This window comes from Cherax quadricarinatus, chromosome 83, assembly GCF_038502225.1.
Source record: "Cherax quadricarinatus isolate ZL_2023a chromosome 83, ASM3850222v1, whole genome shotgun sequence".
In the NCBI taxonomy this organism is placed as follows: Eukaryota; Metazoa; Arthropoda; class Malacostraca; order Decapoda; family Parastacidae; genus Cherax; species Cherax quadricarinatus.
In genome coordinates this window covers 17056466-17081295 of record NC_091374.1, presented here as the reverse complement: position 1 = coordinate 17081295, position 24830 = coordinate 17056466, and the positions used below count along the sequence as shown (strand labels likewise).

General features: G+C 44.9%; 1 protein-coding gene across 1 annotated transcript in view; it reads right to left on the bottom strand.

The window, feature by feature from the left end:
* The window catches only part of LOC128702081 (glycerophosphocholine cholinephosphodiesterase ENPP6), a gene marked incomplete at its 5' end in the record, with an annotated part of 36266 nt that extends 12059 nt beyond the window's left edge, over positions 1-24207 (bottom strand). Inside the window, 4 exon segments of the mRNA XM_053796086.2 lie at positions 3588-3748; positions 14783-14921; positions 15226-15432; positions 23961-24207. Coding sequence (XP_053652061.2) covers positions 3588-3748; positions 14783-14921; positions 15226-15432; positions 23961-24207 — 754 coding nt within the window.
* Positions 24208-24830: the final 623 nt, after the last annotated feature.

Below are 24830 nucleotides of genomic sequence, written 5' to 3'. Positions count from 1 at the left end.
GAAGAAAATTAAAAGTGAAAATGGGAAAGAGTAAGGTGATGAGGATAACAAAAAAAAAAAAATAGGGGAGGAAAAATTGACTATCAGATTGGAGGAAGAGAGTATAGAGGAGGTGAATGTATTCATGTATCTGGGAGTGGATGTGTCAGCGGATGGGTCTATGAAAGATGAGGTGAATCATAGAATTGACGAGGGAAAAAGGGTGAGTGGTGCACTTAGGAGTCTGTGGAGACAAAAAAACTTTGTCCATGGAAGCAAAGAGGGGAATGTATGAGGGTATAGTTATACCAACACTTTTATATGGGTATGAAACATGGGTGGTGAAAGTTGCAACAAGGAGAAGGCTGGAGGCAGTGGAGATGTCATGTCTGAGGGCAATGTGTAGTGTGAATGCAGAGAATTCGTAGTTTGGAAATTAGGAGGTGTGGGATTACCAAAACTATTATCCAGAGGGCTGACGAGGGGTTGTTGACGTGGTTCGGGCATGTGGAGAGGCTGGAACAAAATAGAATGACTTCGAGAGTGTATAATTCTGTAGTGGAAGGCGGGGTAGGGGTCGCCTAGAAAAGGTTGGATGGAGGGGGTAAAGGTTTAGTGTGCGAGGGGCTTGGGCTTCCAGCAAGCATGCATGAGCGTGTTTGATAAGAACGAATGAAGACAAATGATTTTTAGGACTTTACGTGCTGTTGGAGTGTGAGCCAGGTAACATTTATGAAGGGATTCACGAAAACCGGCAGGCCGGACTTGAGTCCTGGAGATGGGCAGTATGTCTACACTCTGAAGGAGGGGTGTTAATGTTGCAGATTTACAATTGTTGTGTAAGTGCACCTCTGGCAAGACAATGATGGAGTGAATGATGAAAGTTTTTCTTTTACGGGCCACCCTGCCTTGGTGGGAGGTGGCCGATGTGTTAATATATATATATATATATATATATATATATATATATATATATATATATATATATATATATATGCAAAACAACCACTCTGAAAGAATAGAGAAATTCCAAGCGCTTTCGTGACTACTCACATTATCAAGGAACTATGAAAGTAAAGCATCAAAGGAAGGTATATAAGGGGTCCAGCCAACACCTCACTATCAGATCCCACAACAATTAAACACCTGACGTGCGACTCATAAGCAGGCCCGCCGGCCCAATTAGACAGGTCCTTACCACAACCCACCAACAAACCATTCTACCCAAGAAATAAGAATTTTAAAAATTATTATTTGTCCAGTGTATTATTAAATAAAAACTTGCGCCTTACTAAAGCAGACAAAATAAATGCAATAGTAATTATGAAAGAAAATGATTACCAAGAAAAAATGAATAATCTCTTAGATGATACTGAAACCTATTCTAAACTTAGGAAAAATCCCCTAGAAACCGTTAACAGCAATTTCAATAAAACAATAAAACTTCTACTGAAAGGCAAAGATGAATTAGTAAAACAATTTACTTCCACTAATCCATCTTTACCTTACATGTATGGACTAATAAAAACACACAAACCAGGGAATCCAGTCAGACCAATTATTAGCTCCATAGGGTCAGTTTCACATAAATTATCCAAATGGCTCGTTGATATTTTGAGCCCTATTGTTGGCAAAATTTCTAACTTTAATGTTAAAAACAACATAGATTTAGTTGATAAATTAAGCTCCTTGACTGACTTAAATGATTTTAACATGGTTAGTTTTGATGTTACTTCCTTGTTTACGAAAGTTCCTGTTGATGATTTATTAAGTTTCTTATCTGAAGAACTCGTTAACTATGATTTACCATTGCCAGTTCCTACTATCATTAAACTTATTAAACTTTGCATTGTTGATGCAAAATTTGTATTTAATGATAAGTTTTACACTCAGAAGTTTGGTATGGCAATGGGAAATCCTCTTTCACCTGTTCTTAGTAACCTATACATGGATTTTTTTGAAACAAGGTTGCTTAACACAATCCTCCCTAATAGAGCTAAATGGTTCAGATATGTTGATGATATTTTGTGTCTTATGCCCAAAAAATGTAGATATACACCATTTTCTTGGCAAATTAAATAGCTTAGCCCATTCTATAAACTTTACTGTTGAGTTTGAAGAAAAAACTCATTGCCTTTTCTAGATGTTTTAATTATTAAGGGTAATAATGAATTCAAATTTAAAATTTACAGAAAACCTACAAATAACTGTTCCTATGTCCACTATTATTCTTCGCATCAAGATAGAGTTAAACTGTCTGTTTTCTCATCAACGTTTTTGAGAGCTTTACGAATTTGTAGTCCAGAGTTCATAGATGAGGAAATATCCAAAATTTATGAAATAGGTAATGATTTGAAATACCCAAGAAATGTAATTGATAAATCTTTTAAAGTTGCTAGAAATACTTTTTACAATCCAAAAAGGGACAACCAGCCTTATTCAACTAAAAATATGTTGGTTCTCCCTTACCATGAAAACTTGGTTGATATGCCTTCTTAAGACTTTTAATATTAAAGTTGTATTCAAAAATCTTGATACAGTAAAAAACTTTTGATAAAGAATTCCCCCCAAAATGCTGGTGGATGTGTCTAAGATTTCTTGTAAAATTTGCGATAAAGTTTATTACGGTCAAACTGGTAAAAATCTCGAACTAAGATTAAAACATAAATATAGCATTAGAACTGGACAAGATTCCAGTGCTCTATTTATGTAAGAGATTTTAACCATCCAATTGATTTTCAGAAAGTTGAGAAAGTAGTATCAAGCAAGTCCATGGTCGACAGGAATATAATTGAATCTTGTTTCATAAAAAGCAGTTTTGACAATAATATCAATATTTCCTTTGGTTTATATAAATTAGATCCATTTATAATTAATAGAATTTGGGAAGAATTTAATAATACACTGGACAAATAATAATTTTTAAAATTCTTATTTCTTGGGTAGAATGGTTTGTTGGTGGGTTGTGGTAAGGACCTGTCTAATTGGGCCGGCGGGCCTGCTTATGAGTCGCACGTCAGGTGTTTAATTGTTGTGGGATCTGATAGTGAGGTGTTGGCTAGACCCCTTATATATATATATATGTATGTATGTTTGTGTATACCCACGAACAAGTGGTATTGATCAATAACACTGCGACTAGCCAAGGACTCCAACCCATGTTGCTTTGGCCTGCCTCATGGTGGGCAAAAACTCATGACGCCTTAATCCACGGGACCACACAGTCCCTTAAGAGTAGTGCATCCAGCGGAACTGGATGTTGTACTCGCTACCCAAGGACATACGTTGGTGTGGATGAGTCGAGGCTGATTTCATTTTACTCCATGTATGGTGTACTAGTACAACGAGCAGTATTTTATATTACTGTACCTTGTGGATTAAGGAGTCATGAGTTTTCGCCCACCATGAGGCAGGCCAAAGCAGCATGGGTTCGAGTCCTTGGCTAGTAGCAGTGTTATTGATCAATGCCACTTGTTCGTGGGTACATTATATATATATATATATATATATATATATATATATATATATATATATATATATATATATATATATATATATATATATATATATAAACTTGATCAGTTTATATAGGTACAAATATTACTGACTTGTGGAATATGCTCAGCAGGAACCTTGATGTTAACGAAGGCACCTTTATCAGCAATATTGTCAACGAGGCTTGGATCAAGGTAGTCATCCAGCTCATGTCTCTGGATGGCTCCCGGGGCAGTGTACGCCATCCCATGATCACTCACAATCACAATGTTCACTGAAATATACACCCGTTATAAGTAACACAGAGTTACTATATTAAATAATATTGCACTTGATACTGTACAATTATAATATATCACTGGTTAACAAAAAAAAATAGTTGCCAAAGATATATGAACGTATTTAGGGTATTTTGGTTGGTTGCTAAATTCGAAAATGTCAGTAGATTTTTCAAATTGGCTCTAATTTGAGAGACATCGTATACTTACCCTCAATTAATGGGGAACTCAGCCATAACGCGTGTATATGTACTGACAATGTGTATATACAGGTAGTTTTAATAAAAATTTGAATTTTATTTTTAAATGATTTAATATTAACAAAAGGAACTGGATCAACAACGACCACGTGACAATATTGTAACCTTTATCTTGTTATTTTTTTTCTTATAAACATGAGTTCTTCACGAAGAGTCTGCTTAAACAGTTCCAATGCATGTGATGAATGGTTTTCAAAACCGATAAGCTGAAGACTGAGACACTTATACAACATATGGGAATCTTTATTAAGGAAACGTTTCGCCACACAGTGGCTTCATCAGTCCAATACAAAGCAAAGAGGGGTGAGGAGAGGAGTAGTTTGAGGTAATCAGTCCCTCAGCCTCAGGCTGAGGGACTGATTACCTCAAACTCCTTTTCTTCTAACCCCTTTCTGCTTTGTATTAGACTGAAGAAGCCACTGTGTGGCGAAAAGTTTCCTTAATAAAGATTCTTGCTACATTTGTGGCAAATACTCTTTGCAAAACCAAAGAAAAAACATCACAGATTTTGTAAAACCTGCTTATCTTGCTTACTTTGGAGTGGTGCTTGGAGAGCAAGACAAGACAGGCTTGTAAAACCTATGTAGAATACTGACCACAATGGAATAATAGGCAATGAAAAGTTTAAATTTCTGGTGTGTCTGTGTTGTGGAAAGAGCCGAAAAAAACACGACGACGACTGATATTCCTGTATGATAAATGTGAATGGTTTCAGGTGATACAAGAAAGCCAAGTGGGAATATCCTGATTCGCAGTCAGCAAGGAGACCTGTGTCACACAGCGAAGACGTTCCCGTACCGTTGTCAGATGTTGAAGAAACTTGGGATTTAGGATGTGACACAGGTGACAGCAGTGGAAATGAATATGAAGAAAACATTTCAGCACCACAGCAATTCTCCCAAAAAGAACTCAATGATCTGATAAGTGACCTCAGTCTAAGCAAGCATCTGAACTTTCACCGTTGACCCTTAAAATAACTGTCTACGACAAGAAGTTAAAATAACAGCTTATCCGACAAGAGAAACTGAACTCCTTCCTTACTTCATCCAAGAAGAACTTGTATACTGCAATAACATCCCTTGACTTCTTCGACTGGGACTTGAATATCGACCAGGAGATAGGCGGCCGAGTGTAGACAGCTCCATTAGAAGCTTGAAATATGTATTTTTGCACAGTGGTTACCAATATGCATTTCTTCCAACTGCTTGCTCAACAAAACTTAAAGAATACGAAAATATCAAAATGGTATTGCAGAAGCTTTGCTATAATGAGCACAAGATGTCTATTTGTGTTGATCTGAAAACGGTAAAGTTCTTGCTTGGGCAACAGAGTGAACATACAAAGCACCCTTGTTACATTTGTTTGTGAGACAACCCTTGTTACATTTGTTTGTGAGACAACCCTTGTTACATTTGTTTGTGAGACAACCCTTGTTACATTTGTTTGTGAGACAACCCTTGTTACATTTGTTTGTGAGACAGTAGGGTGAAGGTAGATCAGTCGACAAAAGTGACTATGGCCCTATAGGTGCAGCAAACATCATTAACGAGCCATTAGCTGACAGGGATAACATCATTCTGCCGCCACTCCACATTAAGCGAGGGCTAATAAAGCAATTTCCTAAGGACTTCGATAAAGATGACAATTGCTTCAAATACATTTGTAGATCATTCTGTACTAAGCATCGAAAAACTGGAAGTTGGAATCTTTGATCTTCAAATTCGAAAGCTTATCAAGAATTCTAATTTAACAAAATGCATGAATGGTGTTGAAGTTTCTGTATGGTGAAGTTATGTGTCAGTGGTCAAGAACTTCTTGGGTAATCACAAAGCAGACAATTATGAAGAATTGGTGCAAAACACACTGACAAGCTTTAAGAATTTACGTGGCTCGTGGCCTGATGGCAAAAGCTCTCGCTTCCCACGGTGAGTGTACGGGTTCGATTCCCGGCAAAGGGTGGAAATATTGAGTGTGTTTCCTTACACCAGTTGTCTATGTTCCCCATCAGTAAAATGGGTACCTGAGTGTTAGTGGACTGGTGTGGGTCGCATCCTGGGACAAAATCGACCTAATTTGCCCCAAATGCTCGGCATAACAAGAGGTTTTCTATATAGTAGTATGTCACTGATGTCAGCTAGGCCTGTATACCTTGTACATGTAGTAAATAAAGATATTATCATTATTATTATTATTATTATGAGCATAAAGGTACACTGTCTCCTTAGCCACTTAGATTTCCACAATCTTGGCGAGGCTCCATCAAGACAAAGGTGATGGAGGGAAGGTATGAACGCAGATGGGACACACTTGGTAACATACTACTGTTGGAGCCTCCAACGTGACTGTGCTGATGACCAACATGCAGTAATTACTGGTATCTGGATTATCATATTATCTTAATCAATTATCATATAGAATGAAGTACTACTACATGATTTAACTTTCGCATGATCTAAAAAAAAACAATTTTAAAGCGATTTGCAAATTATCCCCGCCTGATTAATATATTTTTCACATCTATGTTTTTCAATGGGATACCAAATTTATCAAAAGCTAGAGCCAATCAAGCAAAACCAATGACATATTCGCAATCATTACCACAGACTTACACCAAAAACGGTGTAATATCATTGGCAAGATAATGAATGTTGACCAGTGATCATTCCCAGGGCATAAAACATAACGCTTAACAGTCACACCAAATTAACCAGGCTCATTGTAGATTCCTATTAAATTTTTCATGTCAAAGGCTCTCCTTTAGATCTATAACCCACTATGATAACATGAACATAGGTAAGTATGTTTATGGAGCAACTTGCAATGTGAACACTGACTGATGTTGTAGTGGCCAGGCTTAGGCTTGGTTACAAGTACTGACTGATGTTGTAGTGGCCAGGCTCAGGCTTGGTTACAAGTACTGACTGATGTTGTAGTGGCCAGGCTTAGGCTTGGTTACAAGTACTGACTGATGTTGTAGTGGCCAGGCTTAGGCTTGGTTACAAGCACTGACTGATGTTGTAGTGGCCAGGCTTAGGCTTGGTTACAAGTACTGACTGATATTGTAGTGGCCAGGCTTAGGCTTGGTTACAAGTACTGACTGATGATGTAGTGGCCAGGCTTAGGCTTGGTTACGAGTACTGACTGATGATGTAATGGTCAGGCTTAGGCTTGGTTACAAGTACTGACTGATGATGTAATGGCCAGACTTAGGCTTGGTTACGAGTACTTCTGGCAGTTTGGGAGAGACACAGATGATGATCAAACAAAATGTAAATTATGTCGTCAGGCATATGGTCACTGTCTTGAACACTATGTGCTTAATTGTCCACTTATTGAGGAATACAGAGATAGTATAATAACCTATGTGAAATGTCAAGATATCTTATTAATGAAAATAAGATACGATATACTAAGCAAATTTCCTAAATTTGCTTGTAACAGATAAGTGAACTGTAGATATGTAGGTATAAATCCATATGTACACCTGTTAACCCTTTGGGGCCTAGTTCCTAGGCCTTTTGTGTATCCATATGCTCTTGAGCTACCGTCCACAGGATGGATATGGGGTGCACAATAAACTAGCAACTTCGGTGGCAAAATCTAAAAAATCAAAATCTTTGGCACCTCAGTAATTGTATACACTAACATGAAAGCAATAAAGCCTAAAATATGTTCCACGGTGAACTGAAAACCACAAGTTAGACAGAGGGAGCTGTGTTCCACAGTCAGCTGCACACCACCAGCTGCACAGAGGGAGTTGTGTTCCACAGTCAGCTGCACACCACCAGTTGCACAGAGGGAGTTGTGTTCCACAGTCAGCTACACACCACCAGCTGCACAGAGGGAGTTGTGTTCCACAGTCAGCTGCACACCACCAGCTGCACAGAGGGAGTTGTGTTCCACAGTCAGCTACACACCACCAGCTGCACAGAGGGAGTTGTGTTCCACAGTCAGCTGCACACCACCAGCTGCACAGAGGGAGTTGTGTTCCACAGTCAGCTGCACACCACCAGTTGCACAGAGGGAGTTGTGTTCCACAGTCAGCTGCACACCACCAGCTGCACAGAGGGAGTTGTGTTCCACAGTCAGCTACACACCACCAGTTGCACAGAGGGAGTTGTGTTCCACAGTCAGCTACACACCACCAGCTGCACAGAGGGAGTTGTGTTCCACAGTCAGCTGCACACCACCAGCTGCACAGAGGGAGTTGTGTTCCACAGTCAGCTGCACACCACCAGCTGCACAGAGGGAGTTGTGTTCCACAGTCAGCTGCACACCACCAGCTGCACAGAGGGAGTTGTGTTCCACAGTCAGCTGCACACCACCAGCTGCACAGAGGGAGTTGTGTTCCACAGTCAGCTGCACACCAGTTGCACAGAGGGAGCTGTGTGTTCCACAGTCAGCTGCACACCACCAGTTGCACAGAGGGAGTTGTGTTCCACAGTCAGCTGCACACCACCAGCTGCACAGAGGGAGTTGTGTTCCACAGTCAGCTGCACACCACCAGCTGCACAGAGGGAGTTGTGTTCCACAGTCAGCTGCACACCACCAGCTGCACAGAGGGAGTTGTGTTCCACAGTCAGCTGCACACCACCAGTTGCACAGAGGGAGCTGTGTGTTCCACAGTCAGCTGCACACCACCAGCTGCACAGAGGGAGCTGTGTGTTCCACAGTCAGCTGCACACCACCAGCTGCACAGAGGGAGCTGTGTGTTCCACAGTCAGCTGCACACCACCAGCTGCACAGAGGGAGCTGTGTGTTCCACAGTCAGCTGCACACCACCAGCTGCACAGAGGGAGCTGTGTGTTCCACAGTCAGCTGCACACCACCAGCTGCACAGAGGGAGCTGTGTGTTCCACAGTCAGCTGCACACCACCAGCTGCACAGAGGGAGCTGTGTGTTCCACAGTCAGCTGCACACCACCAGCTGCACAGAGGGAGCTGTGTGTTCCACAGTCAGTTGCACACCACCAGCTGCACAGAGGGAGTTGTGTGTTCCACAGTCAGCTGCACACCACCAGCTGCACAGAGGGAGCTGTGTGTTCCACAGTCAGCTGCACACCACCAGCTGCACAGAGGGAGCTGTGTGTCCCACAGTCAGCTGCACACCACCAGCTGCACAGAGGGAGCTGTGTGTTCCACAGTCAGCTGCAAACCACCAGCTGCACAGAGGGAGCTGTGTGTTCCACAGTCAGCTGCACACCACCAGCTGCACAGAGGGAGCTGTGTGTTCCACAGTCAGCTGCACACCACCAGCTGCACAGAGGGAGCTGTGTGTTCCACAGTCAGCTGCACACCACCAGCTGCACAGAGGGAGCTGTGTGTTCCACAGTCAGTTGCACACCACCAGCTGCACAGAGGGAGTTGTGTGTTCCACAGTCAGCTGCACACCACCAGCTGCACAGAGGGAGCTGTGTGTTCCACAGTCAGCTGCACACCACCAGCTGCACAGAGGGAGCTGTGTGTCCCACAGTCAGCTGCACACCACCAGCTGCACAGAGGGAGCTGTGTGTTCCACAGTCAGCTGCACACCACCAGCTGCACAGAGGGAGCTGTGTGTTCCACAGTCAGCTGCACACCACCAGCTGCACAGAGGGAGCTGTGTGTTCCACAGTCAGCTGCACACCACCACCTGCACAGAGGGAGCTGTGTGTTCCACAGTCAGCTGCACACCACCAGCTGCACAGAGGGAGCTGTGTGTTCCACAGTCAGCTGCACACCACCAGCTGCACAGAGGGAGCTGTTTGTTCCACAGTCAGCTGCACACCACCAGCTACACAGAGGGAGCTGTGTGTTCCACAGTCAGTTGCACACCACCAGCTGCACAGAGGGAGCTGTGTGTTCCACAGTCAGCTGCACAGAGGGAGCTGTGTGTTCCATAGTCAGCTGCACACCACCTGCACAGAGGGAGCTGTGTGTTCCACAGTCAGCTGCACACCACCAGCTGCACAGAGGGAGCTGTGTGTTCCACAGTCAGCTGCACACCACCAGCTGCACCGAGGGAACTGTGTGTTTCACAATCAGCTGCACACCACCAGCTTCACAGAGGGAGCTGTGTGTTCTACAGTCAGCTGAACACCACCACCTGCACAGAGGGAGCTGTGTGTTCCACAGTCAGCTGCACACCACCAGCTGCACAGAGGGAGCTGTGTGTTCCACAGTCAGCTGCACACCACCAGCTGCACAGAGGGAGCTGTGTGTTCCACAGTCAGCTGCACACCACCAGCTGCACAGAGGGAGCTGTTTGTTCCACAGTCAGCTGCACACCACCAGCTACACAGAGGGAGCTGTGTGTTCCACAGTCAGTTGCACACGACCAGCTGCACAGAGGGAGCTGTGTGTTCCACAGTCAGCTGCACAGAGGGAGCTGTGTGTTCCATAGTCAGCTGCACACCACCAGCTTCACAGAGGGAGCTGTGTGTTCCACAGTCAGCTGCACACCACCACCTGCACAGAAGGAGCTGTGTGTTCCACAGTCAGCTGCACACCACCAGCTACACAGAGGGAGCTGTGTGTTCCACAGTCAGTTGCACACCACCAGCTGCACAGAGGGAGCTGTGTGTTCCACAGTCAGCTGCACAGAGGGAGCTGTGTGTTCCATAGTCAGCTGCACACCACCAGCTTCACAGAGGGAGCTGTGTGTTCCAGAGTCAGCTGCACACCACCACCTGCACAGAGGGAGCTGTGTGTTCCAAAGTCAGCTGCACACCATCAGCTGCACAGAGGGAGCTGTGTGTTCCACAGTCAGCTGCACACCACCAGCTGCACAGAGGGAGCTGTGTGTTCCACAGTCAACTGCACACCACCTGCACAGAGGGAGCTGTGTGTTCCACAGTCAGCTGCACATCACCTGCACAGAGGGAGTTGTGTGTTCCACAGTCTGCAGCACACCACCAGCTGCACAGAGGGAGCTGTGTGTTCCACAGTCAGCTGCACACCACCAGCTGCACAGAGGGAGCCGCGTGTTCCACAGTCAGCTGCACACCACCAGCTGCACAGAGGGACTGTGTGTTCCACAGTCAGCTGCACACCACCAGCCGCACAGAGGGAGCCGTGTGTTCCACAGTCAGCTGCACACCACAAGCTGCACAGAGGGAGCCGTGTGTTCCACAGTCAGCTGCACACCACCAGCTCCACAGAGGGAGCTGTGTGTTCCACAGTCAGCTGCACACCACCAGCTGCACAGAGGGAGCTGTGTGTTCCACAGTCAGTTGCACACCACCAGCTGCACAGAGGGAGTTGTGTGTTCCACAGTCAGCTGCACACCACCAGCTGCACAGAGGGAGCTGTGTGTTCCACAGTCAGCTGCACACCACCTGCACAGAGGGAGCTGTGTGTTCCACAGTCAGCTGCACACCACCAGCTGCACAGAGGGAGCTGTGTGTTCCACAGTCAGCTGCACACCACCAGCTGCACCGAGGGAACTGTGTGTTTCACAATCAGCTGCACACCACCAGCTTCACAGAGGGAGCTGTGTGTTCTACAGTCAGCTGAACACCACCACCTGCACAGAGGGAGCTGTGTGTTCCACAGTCAGCTGCACACCACCAGCTGCACAGAGGGAGCTGTGTGTTCCACAGTCAGCTGCACACCACCAGCTGCACAGAGGGAGCTGTGTGTTCCACAGTCAGCTGCACACCACCAGCTGCACAGAGGGAGCTGTTTGTTCCACAGTCAGCTGCACACCACCAGCTACACAGAGGGAGCTGTGTGTTCCACAGTCAGTTGCACACCACCAGCTGCACAGAGGGAGCTGTGTGTTCCACAGTCAGCTGCACAGAGGGAGCTGTGTGTTCCATAGTCAGCTGCACACCACCAGCTTCACAGAGGGAGCTGTGTGTTCCACAGTCAGCTGCACACCACCACCTGCACAGAAGGAGCTGTGTGTTCCACAGTCAGCTGCACACCACCAGCTACACAGAGGGAGCTGTGTGTTCCACAGTCAGTTGCACACCACCAGCTGCACAGAGGGAGCTGTGTGTTCCACAGTCAGCTGCACAGAGGGAGCTGTGTGTTCCATAGTCAGCTGCACACCACCAGCTTCACAGAGGGAGCTGTGTGTTCCAGAGTCAGCTGCACACCACCACCTGCACAGAGGGAGCTGTGTGTTCCAAAGTCAGCTGCACACCATCAGCTGCACAGAGGGAGCTGTGTGTTCCACAGTCAGCTGCACACCACCAGCTGCACAGAGGGAGCTGTGTGTTCCACAGTCAACTGCACACCACCTGCACAGAGGGAGCTGTGTGTTCCACAGTCAGCTGCACATCACCTGCACAGAGGGAGTTGTGTGTTCCACAGTCTGCAGCACACCACCAGCTGCACAGAGGGAGCTGTGTGTTCCACAGTCAGCTGCACACCACCAGCTGCACAGAGGGAGCCGCGTGTTCCACAGTCAGCTGCACACCACCAGCTGCACAGAGGGACTGTGTGTTCCACAGTCAGCTGCACACCACCAGCCGCACAGAGGGAGCCGTGTGTTCCACAGTCAGCTGCACACCACAAGCTGCACAGAGGGAGCCGTGTGTTCCACAGTCAGCTGCACACCACCAGCTCCACAGAGGGAGCTGTGTGTTCCACAGTCAGCTGCACACCACCAGCTGCACAGAGGGAGCTGTGTGTTCCACAGTCAGTTGCACACCACCAGCTGCACAGAGGGAGTTGTGTGTTCCACAGTCAGCTGCACACCACCAGCTGCACAGAGGGAGCTGTGTGTTCCACAGTCAGCTGCACACCACCAGCTGCACAGAGGGAGCTGTGTGTTCCACAGTCAGCTGCACACCACCAGCTGCACAGAGGGAGCTGTGTGTTCCACAGGCAGCTGCACACCACCAGCTGCACAGAGGGAGCTGTGTGTTCCACAGTCAGCTGCAAACCACCAGCTGCACAGAGGGAGCTGTTTGTTCCACAGTCAGCTGCACACCACCAGCTACACAGAGGGAGCTGTGTGTTCCACAGTCAGTTGCACACCACCAGCTGCACAGAGGGAGCTGTGTGTTCCACAGTCAGCTGCACAGAGGGAGCTGTGTGTTCCATAGTCAGCTGCACACCACCAGCTGCACAGAGGGAGCTGTATGTTCCACAGTCAGCTGCACCACCACCTGCACAGAGGGAGCTGTGTGTTCCACAGTCAGCTGCACACCATCAGCTGCACAGAGGGAGCTGTGTGTTCCACAGTCAGCTGCACACCACCAGCTGCACCGAGGGAACTGTGTGTTTCACAGTCAGCTGCACACCACCAGCTTCACAGAGGGAGCTGTGTGTTCTACAGCCAGCTGAACACCACCACCTGCACAGAGGGAGCTGTGTGCTCCACAGTAAGCTGCACACCACCAGCTGCACAGAGGGAGCTGTGTGTTTCACAGTCAGCTGCACACCACCAGCTGCGCAGAGGGAGCTGTTTGTTCCACAGTCAGCTGCACACAGGGAGCTGTGTGTTCCACAGTCAGCTGCACACCACCAGCTGCACAGAGGGAGCTGTGTGTTCCACAGTCAGCTGCACACCACCACCTGCACAGAGGGAGCTGTGTGTTCCACAGTCAGCTGCACACCACCAGCTGCACAGAGGGAGCTGTGTGTTCCACAGTCAGCTGCACACCACCTGCACAGAGGGAGCTGTGTGTTCCACAGTCAGCTGCACATCACCACCTGCACAGAGGGAGCTGTGTGTTCCACAGTCTGCAGCACACCACCAGCTGCACAGAGGGAGCTGTGTGTTCCACAGTCAGCTGCACACCACCAGCTGCACAGAGGGAGCCGCGTGTTCCACAGTCAGCTGCACACCACCAGCTGCACAGAGGGACTGTGTGTTCCACAGTCAGCTGCACACCACCAGCCGCACAGAGGGAGCCGTGTGTTCCACAGTCAGCTGCACACCACCAGCTCCACAGAGGGAGCTGTGTGTTCCACAGTCAGCTGCACACCACCAACTGCACAGAGGGAGCTGTGCGTTCCACAGTCAGCTGCACACCACCAGCTGCACAGAGGGAGCTGTGTGTTCCACAGTCAGTTGCACATCACCACCTGCACAGAGGGAGCTGTGTGTTCCACAGTCAGCTGCACACCACCAGCTGCACAGAGGGAGCTGTATGCTCCACAGTCAGCTGCACACCACCAGTTGCACAGAGGGAGCCGTGTGTTCCACAGTCAGCTGCACAGAGGGAGCCGTGTGTTCCACAGTCAGCTGCACACCACCAGCTGCACAGAGGGAGCTGTGTGTTCCACAGTCAGCTGCACAGAGGGAGCTGTGTGTTCCACAGTCAGCTGCACACCACCAGCTGCACAGAGGGAGCTGTGTGTTCCACAGTCAGCTGCACACCACCAGCTGCACAGATACACACATGGCACTCTCACCAAACACACACACACACACACACACACACACACACAGATACACACACGTACAACAGGCCTAGTGTCTAATCGACATGTGCCTAGGACAAAATGCTAACTCACAGAGGGAGCGGGAGCACCAGTAAATAAGTGATTAGCTTTATACAAGGGGGTCAGCCAGTTTCAGTTCATCAGATCAAAGACTCACAACAACAATACGAAGCTACCCTTGTTGAACTCCTTTATCTATATTACAGTTATTCATGAGAGAGACCTGCACTTGTAAGGTTCATGAACCGCACGGAGAATGGGATGAGTTGGGATAATCTGTCTTGATCTCAGAAATAAATGTATCTTCAGCCGCTAACCTTAAGATCTTTTCATCAGCATCAAAACAACTGAGAATGCTCTAGTCTCGACAGCATCACTAGGAAGTATTTACCTTCGTCCGCAAGATCTCTAGCTTCAAGCTCATTCATGAGGAACGTTAACACATCATCTAAGTCTCTCACTGCTTGATGTGTGTCTTCTGAATCTGGGCCTGTATTATGGCCCATGTTGTCAGTGTGCTCCGTATACACCTGTAAACAAAACAGACTTAGCACCCATAGACGTAGACAGGTAGGAAGATCATGTGACTATGTAACTACAGCATAATCAAGATCTCAGTTCAGGCTGACAATTGTTTTATATAAAACCCATCGTCTGTGACGTTTTATGACAGTAAACCTTCCTACGTAATCTGTATGTGTTGGGTAAACAGTTTTTTTGCTCTATGTATAATACCATGTAGATCAAAACAACCACACTGTCGTAGTGTATTAAAATTTAATCAAATACTATATGAAAAACTAAGTAAAAAAACTGAAAGTAGCCAAATCTCACCTGAACGAAGTCAAAGCCTTCGTCAAATTTTTCCAACGCTCTTTGTATATTCTTTCTAAATATTTCCTTGCCAGGTATCTTGACGAATGGTTCACAGAAGTGTGTAAGAATGCCGTCGAAAGGAACATCACAGCGAGACCACAAGAACTGGGCAGTGCGAAGACCAGCTTTCTCTGCTGTTGTCCAGATGGGCTCCGAGGTCCACCACTGAACACCAAATACAAACATTACTATTACATGTATATAGACATTTTGAACTGGTAAGCGTCATATAACGCCTCTAATGGAAGACAGGGTGGCCTCAATTTCTCGTATTAAGAGCCCTTCATTAGCATCAAGAAACTCTATATTTAGGGACAACACGTGACATCCACATTATGTCCTGAGATGAGAGTATGAATGGTATAAACATGAAGACAATTACTTTAGTTAAATGGACACAGTTGCATTTAAATATTTAGGCTTCGTTGCACTCGCCGGGACCTTTGTCAAGTGTACATTAACATTAACAGTGTACATTAACATGTGGACTACGACACCAGTCATCGTCTAGTGGGCGTCTCACTCTGTCCCTCCCATGAGCATCTGTGACTAATCCCGTCAAGGGAGGTTCCTTGACGCTGGTGAGGGGCTCCTGATCAAGGGAATTGGATTTGTGCTCCAGTTCCCTGAATTGAGCCTGAATACCTTCCATTCTCTCCCCCCTACTTGCGCTGTATAATCCTACGGGCTTAGCGCCCTCCCCATAATTATAATAATAATGTAAATGGCATAGTGATACCGACAAACTGTAAAAAAGAACACTTGTCTACAGTTCAGCGCCCTGAACTGTATGTACACATGTGACTGTTCCATCTAACACGCTGGTCGTTGTTGACAGGGGGCAGGATGGATTGAGGTCGGGCTCTGCCATACATCCACACTATCACCCAGTGAGTTGAGGTTGCAATGTTGCAGAAAATAGGAGGAGGTCCAAGCAAATACGATCGTATTTGCCTTAGCCTCCTCTCTTCTGTTCAACTGCCTCCCAGCATACATAAGGGGGATTACCAATAGACTCCCGGCTGTCGTCAAGCAGGCACTGGACAGGCACCTAAAGTCAGTACCCGACCAGCCGGGCTGTGGTTTGCGGACTGCATGCGACCAGAAGTAACAGCCTGGCTGATCAGGCCCTGATCCACCATGAGGCTTGGTCACAGACCGGGCCGCGGGGGCGTTGAACCCCGGAACTCTCCAGGAATACACTACAAACTCCTGATGTGTTGACTGCAACACAGAAGGCCTAGAGCTATCACTCAACACTCCCCCGTGGCTGTTTTGCAGTATATGTTAACCCTGTATACTTCGTGGTTTGTTCTTGCGCTATTCGTTCCTTTTCTCTGTGTCCCCTGACTCAACATTTCATCATGTAGTGTAATTTAATATTCGTCAAGAGAGAGTCCTGACAAGGGTCTTAATCTGTCGACGACCTGTACACATAATTATTTAATATAAGTCAGGTTAGGAAAAAATCATCAGGAAACAGGACAAGTGTTTCCTGACGCGGGTCTTGAGTCGTATGATGACCCGCCACTGGAACTTTTGGTCATCTGACCGAGACTTTCCACTGGCTTGCCCCTCCATATATATATATTATATGTTGCCTCATATTAATATACACTGAAGCTTGAGTAAACTCCCGGAGAGTGGAAAGTAACCTAAATAAGCATTCAAACATTTCAGACATTACAAATCTCTGTTAACCTGAGTTACCAGAGACAAACTTACACTAAAAGAGACAAAGGTAATAATGAAATTACTAAACATCAGTTACACATTAATAGAAAATATTTTTTCACTGCAATTATTTCCCACCATATTAATATAATAATAATAATAATAATAATAATAATAATAATAATAATAATAATAATAATAATAATAATATCTTTATTTCTACAATTACATGTACAAGGTATATAAACCATAGCTGACATCAATGACCTACTACTATATAGAAAGCCGCTTGTTATGCTGAGCATTTCGGGCAAATTAGGTCAGTTTTGTCCCAGGATGCGACCCACACCAGTCCACTAACACCCAGGTACCCATTTTACTTATGGGTGAACAGGGACAGCAGGTGTCTTGTGGAAACACATCCGTACCGGAGATTCCATCTCCGGACCTCAGTGTGTAAAGCGAGTGCGTTAGCAATCGAGCTACGGGACACACATACGAACTAGAAAAGATTTTTGACCATTAATGAGAGAAACAGATTACATTTAGCATCCTGCTGCAGTATATATTGCTAACCAAACCATACCACGGGTGGGGTTAGAACCCGCGATCAGAGAGTCACTCTCTGATCACGGGTTCTAACCCACCACAAGTGGCCACAAGTGAAGCAAGATAAGATTTCGTTCGGATTTTTAACCCCGGAGGGTTAGCCACCCAGGATAACCCAAGAAAGTCAGTGCGTCATCGAGGACTGTCTAACTTATTTCCATTGGGGTCCTTAATCTTGTCCCCCAGGATGCGACCCACACCAGTCGACTAACACCCAGGTACCTATTTGCTGCTAGGTGAACAGGACAATAGGTGTAAGGAAACGTGTCAGAATTTCCACCCGCCGGGAATCGAACCCGGGCCCTCCGTGTGTGAAGCGGGAGTTTTAGCCACCAGACCACCGGGCCACGTGAAGTGAAGGTGACCACGAGTGAAGCAAGTGTAGTGAATGAAGGCTGCAGCTGTAAATAAGCAAGCGAGAACATGTGGGTAAACCTATGAGCACGTGTCCCCCGGTGACTCACCAACAAGTTACGTGGGTGTTACACACTCCTGTGAGTCTGGTGCTGTGGGACCACCTGACAGTGTCACCATGCAACACTCACTGGTCTTCTAGGTTTATTAACCCTCCAACACTACCAATAAAGTTTTTTTCTGATACAAACTAAGGAATTATTATTATAATAAAAACATTAAGCGCTAAACCCACAAGGGACATACAACGCTGCACAAACTAAAGGAGAAGCCCCAGAAGAACACTAAGACTTTCTCTACAAACTGGCAGAGCAATAGAATACAATACGTAGCAATACGCAGTAATAGAATACAATACGTAGCAATAGAATACAATACGTAGCAACAGAATACAATACGTAGTGACGGGTTTGGCCTCACTAACCTAGTGAGATCAGACTCGTCATTTAAGGGAGGAGCACGGTATCCGACCTAGTAGCACAAGCTAGTTAGGTCCAACTCACACGCATTATCTGCTAGAAAAATGACAGGATGGATAATGAGAACCTTCAAAATTAGGGATGCCGAGCCCATGATGACACTCGTCAGGTCGCTTGTTCTATCTAGGCTGGAATATTGCTGCACACTAACAGCACCTTTCAAGGCAGGTGAAATTGCTGACCTAGAAAATGTACAGAGAACCTTCAAGGCACGCATAACTGCGATAAAACACCCCAATTACTGGGAACGTTTGAAATTCTAAACCTGTACTCCCTAGAACGCAGGCGGGAGAGATACATGATTATATACACCAGCATGTGTACGAATGGTATATAATACCGACAAGATGAGAGTAAGACACTTGTGCAACATCTGGGTATCTTTATTGTAGACGTTTCGCCATCCAGTGGCTTTATCAATACAAATTCTAGGACATAACTTGAAGACAGTAGAACTATGTACAGAAGATGAGGTAATCAGTCCCTCAACCTAGGAGTAGGTGCGAACAGCACCATAGTCGTGGAGATTCTGAAGCAGAAGAAAGAATCCTGGCGCTTATATAGTAACGTCAGGTGAAGCAGACGAGGGCAAATTCACTGGTAGGCGGGATTCCCCAGTGGAAGTAGGTCCTTCCCAAAGAGATGGGTTAGTTGTAGTGGTAGTTGTCGTAGTTGTGAAGGTTATGTACATGTCCTCAGAATTAAGATTCCATGATGTTGCAGTGTCTGACAAGTTGTGTACGAATGGTATATAATACCGACAAGATGAGAGTAAGACACTTGTGCAACATCTGGGTATCTTTATTGTAGACGTTTCGCCATCCAGTGGCTTTATCAATACAAATTCTAGGACATAACTTGAAGACAGTAGAACTATGTACAGAAGATGAGGTAATCAGTCCCTCAACCTAGGAATAGGTGCGAACAGCACCAGGATTCTTTCTTCTGCTTCAGAATCTCCACGACTATGGTGCTGTTCGCACCTACTCCTAGGTTGAGGGACTGATTACCTCATCTTCTGTACATAGTTCTACTGTCTTCAAGTTATGTCCTAGAATTTGTATTGATAAAGCCACTGGATGGCGAAACGTCTACAATAAAGATACCCAGATGTTGCACAAGTGTCTTACTCTCATACACCAGCATACATTAGGGGGATTACCAACAGACCCCTGGCTGTCTTCAAGCAGGCACTGGACAGGCACCTAGTCAGTACCTGACCAGCCGGGCTATGGGTGGTACGCTGGATTACGTGCGGCCAGCAGTAACAGCTTGGTTGATCAGGCCCTGATCCACAATGAGGCCTGGTCACAGACCGGGCCGCGTGGGCGCTGACCCCCGGAACTCTCTCCAGGTATACTCCAGGTAATCCGCGCAAATTATGCAAGATACCCAGTATATGTGAACAGTTTTCTATGTCACAAAATAACAGAAAACGACTATCAGAGGATAAACTGTGAACAAACCAGGTTTACTATAAAAATGAGACCCATGTAAATTTTTATTTAGGTTCATTACACAAATTTCGATTTCAACAATTATCTTAGGTAGTAGCTTAAGACAAATTAATCAAGGATATTCTAATAATACAATCATCGACTTATTAAACGACGTGAATACCAACATTGCTTACTAAGCGAATGAATGTCGACTTCCTTCCCTGTACATCACAGGTTCGTAATTCTTAAAACGTGTGTTGGGTGTCACTACGTTGACTTGTGATTGAGTATCTGAGAATGCAATAGTGTTAAGACCATAATAACAGTAATTTTGTTGTAAAGCATGACACAGTGCTTGTTAGACTGTCTCAAGAACCCCCCAATATAACTGTGTTCCTGCACCTTAATAAACTTACTAATGGAAATAAGTCATTGACTTTTTTGGATTATCCTAGGTAATTTACACATTTGTCAACATGTATCATAATTTGTGTAACTGTATTTATGTGTAACAGAACCTGCATAAACATCGCTCGATCGCTAGCGTATTAAGTTCATACGCTGAGGTCCGGAGATCGAATCCCTAGTACCGCTGGAAGACATTAGAGCGTGTTTCCTTAAAATACCTGCTGTCCATGTTCACCCATCAGTATAATAGGTACCTGGGTGTTAGTGGACTGGTATGGGTCGCATCCTGGGAAAAAGCTGACCTACTTTGCCCGAAATGCTCAGCATAACAAGCGACTTTCTATATAATAGGTCATTGATGTCAGCTAGGACTGTATATACCTTGTACATGTAGAAATATATATTATTATTATTATTATTACCTAGTTCGTGTTTAACAATCGTAATGACCTCGTTGGTTGGCTGGATAATGGGAAATAAAGCCTATCGACTTCACGAGGAATCGTTTTTGCATCCAACTTCCTAAAGTCGATCACCGGCCGCCAAGTACCGGTGATCATATGTAGGTACTAGGATCAAGGGCGCATGCCAGGGTGAATTACTAGGTGCGATAACACCATCTTCAAGCATCTTACTGATCAGTTCTTCTGCGACAGCAACTTGTGACTGAGGCATTCTGTACGCAGGTACGTAAATAGGTCTGGTACCAGGTACAAGTGGGATACGATGGGACAATGGGTTCAGTTTACCCATCTTCTCACTTAGTAAGGTAATGGCTCTACGACATTTGTTCAACAGGTGCAACAAATGCTTCACCTCATCTGGGAAGTCAGTGGGAGCTAAGTGTTTCTCCTCTACTGGTGGAGTGGATGGATTTGGTGGAGTGGATTGACTCTCCCCGGTTGAAATAGCACCGACCCACTGGTCAGGTGACAACTCATCCTCTACATGAACAGGGTAAGGATAGGTGAACAATGGTGGTGTTTGCTCTGAGGCAAATACTGTGACTGGAAGTGTTAGCAAGGAAGAAATGGATCTTATTATCTCGTACATGTAATGATGGCTCGACAAACCCTTTACCTTGCAGTCATCGCAGAGACAGGTTCAGTACCCATCCTCTACATGAACAGGGTAAGGATAGGTGAACGATGGTGGTGTTTGCTCTGAGGCAAATACTGTGACTGGAAGTGTTAGCAAGGAAGAAATGGATCTTATTATCTCGTACGTGTAATGATGGCTCGACAAACAAACCCTTTACCTTGCAGTCATCGCAGAGACAGGTTCAGTACCCATCCTCTACATGAACAGGGTAAGGATAGGTGAACGATGGTGGTGTTTGCTCTGAGGCAAATACTGTGACTGGAAGTGTTAGCAAGGAAGAAATGGATCTTATTATCTCGTACATGTAATGATGGCTCGACAAACCCCTTTACCTTGCAGTCATCGCAGAGACAGGTTCAGTACCCAAGGTTGTTTGAGGTTCCTCTTGACACCTGAGGCAACTGTACACTATCTTGTGTGCATGAAGTTATAGGAATAGGATCACAGACATGAATGACAGGATTACTAGTGCCTGACCGTTTGGTTACGTTTCTAGAAAATGCACAAGTCTGTAAAGACTTAATCCAAACTTCATACTCTGCATCAGTATGACAGATCTCGGATCCAAGCTGGTATCCCCAAAATGGTAGGATCAAGTCGTCAATTCGGGCATACCAATATGTAAATCTCTCATGGAAGCAAATCCCAGTAGATCACCAAGGAAACTAATCTGGTCGACAACAACCAAGATTTTGGTGTTATATCCTAATGCCTCCCTTTCGGTAGGTAATTCATAATGGCCAAATTAACATACTTGTAGTGAGAATTAATACACTGGGAGGTGTACATTACATGTGGTGTGAACTTCCTCAATTTCTGACGATACCCTTCTATTATACCATAGTTAATCATTAGATCTGACCAGTTTCCACATTCCTTGAGAGAAGTAATCCACCTCTAAGGACGGCCACCCGGGCAGTACTAGCTCAGATTCAGTTTTCTTTTTATGACCTCTCCCCTTGGGTCAAATAAAGAGCGAGACAACTAGCAATCAGCCTTCCACACCCGTGTCCAACACTGCTACCAGCCATCTCCACAACCCCTCCTCCCCCACTCAGTTGGTAGCACTCTCTCGCTTCCTCACAGGTAATCTGGTACTTTGACTACCATTAATACGCCATATTAACATTACCACTTAACATTTATAATATATTAACAATTAAAGGAAAATTATAAACAAAATCCGCAAATATAATATTAAAGTTGTAGATGAATGGTTCAGAGAATCGACACGTTGATAAATTAGACATATGCAACTCTTGGGTATCTTTATTGAGGAAACGTTTCGCCACACAGAGGCGTTGTTTCCAGCCTCCTCAGATTATCTTATCTGTTCTCGAGAACTGCGTCAGTGTCATTAGTTCTTAGACGGACTCCAAGTAAGATGTCATTGGAGAGGGTTTAAGCCAAGATTCTATCTGGGGGAGGGCTTAGAGCACTTCAGAGACATCATATATCAGTACCCTGTTGATATCTTGACAGATCATGTTCCACTGATTCCTTTATTCCAGAATAAACAACCTACTGGAAGATTAGCCAGATGGTCCTTGACTATTCAAGAGCTCAACCCAACCTTTGAACTCTTACATGGCGAAGGAACTTAATGTAACCGAGTCACCAAACTGCTGCTCCAGAAACTTCCATTTCATGACCACCGTATTTTCTGGCATATAAGGCGCGCTTTTTTCCCCCACAAAACGTCATGGATAATCTTCCTGCGCCTTATATGCTTAAGGTCAGGGGTCAAGGGTAGACACTAGGTTACACTTCAGCAGTTGTAGACTAACGTAACGTTACAGCTGCTTGCAAACATAGTCTTATGTCTTGTATGCTTATGCGCCTTACATGCCGGAAAATTCGGTAATTTTCGTTGATCTTAATGTTTTTAGCACTGGAATAAAAAACATCACCTCTGCTCCTTCAGAATGTGTTTTTTTTTAGGCTGTCTTGAGGCTATTTAATTTAAAACCTGTAAACCCCACATTGTAACCATTATAGAGAATAAACTTGAATTAACTTTTAAACAAAGTAATTTGATCCCACAGCATTATATATATCGTCTTACTGGTTGTTTGAACAACAAAATAATCAAGAAATGCAAACGAAGGTTTTTACGTTTGTCATTCAGTATAAGGAAATGGATTTCTGTACTTGTTTATGATGATGATATGAGAGAGAATCTTTAATTCAAAATAATTTGTCTCCAAATAAGATTTACTGCAGACATGAAGCTGTTCTATACTTGTTTTCTTGTTACAGTTTTCTAGTTATCGTTTCATAATTAATGTTTTCTAACTACTGTCTTATATTTACTGTTACTGTTTTACTATTTATAGTTACTGGTTAACTATTTATAATTACTGTTTTATAGTTAGACTATTTCAGTTGGCACAAAAACGTAGCATAAACAATATACTGTTTCTGCTGCTTCCTCTGTACTCGACTGAAGAAGCCTACTGTGTAGGCGAAACGTTTCGGAATAAAGATACCTAACTGTTGCACATGTGTCTTACTTATCAACATTATGAGATAAACTACCCCGAATAAGGTGTACTGATTAGCAAATTACCTTCTGTTTTCCTGTGCTTTCTTTGTCAAAGAGGGAGAAGACTTCCTCTGTTTGGGGATCGTAGAAATAATTACCAACAATGCCGTGTGTCTCAGCATACTGGCCCGTTGATAGAGTAGTCCAAGTTGGGTAGGAGAGAGTGGGAAAGAGTGGGTTAGTGAACTTGGCTCTACCTCCTCCTTGCAGGAACTTTGTGAAACCAGGCAGTGCACTTGAGTCTTGTTCTTCCAAGTAATTCCACCTGAACCTACAAAAAAACGTATACTTTTCATGTAAGCATATTTGAAATACTGTACCAAACAAAAACAAAATTTAGGTTAAATCCAGTGTTTTAAAGACGTCTTGATAGACCTCTCTTCCTAAATAATCACAACTGAGAGATGAACACAAGACCACCAATTAACCCCCCCCCCACACACACACACAGGGTTAAAAGACAGAGCACTCCAGTGTGTCTGCGGGAAACTGAATGAAAGAGGGAAGGGCATAGCGTAAGAATAAAGAAATACACATCAGAATGAGAGTAAGGAGTGGGGTTCTGCAAGGCTCAGTATTAAGACCATTAATGTTCCTAATGTAGGTGAACGACCTAGCAAAGAAGACTAAGTCTTATGTCTCTCTTTTTGCTGATATAAAACTAAAGAGAAAAGTAAGAAAAGGAAAGGACAGTGACAAACTCCGGACAGAGTTCAACAGACTTCAGATGCGATCTAACAAGTGGCTACTAGAGTTCAACCCGAACAAATGCAAGGTCATGTGAACTGTATAAGATAGATGGAGATTGGACATAAGAGTACAGCAAGGGTGGAGATAAGCTGCAAATATCAGAACGAAAACGACCTTGGATAAATAGAAGGCAAAGCATGTAGC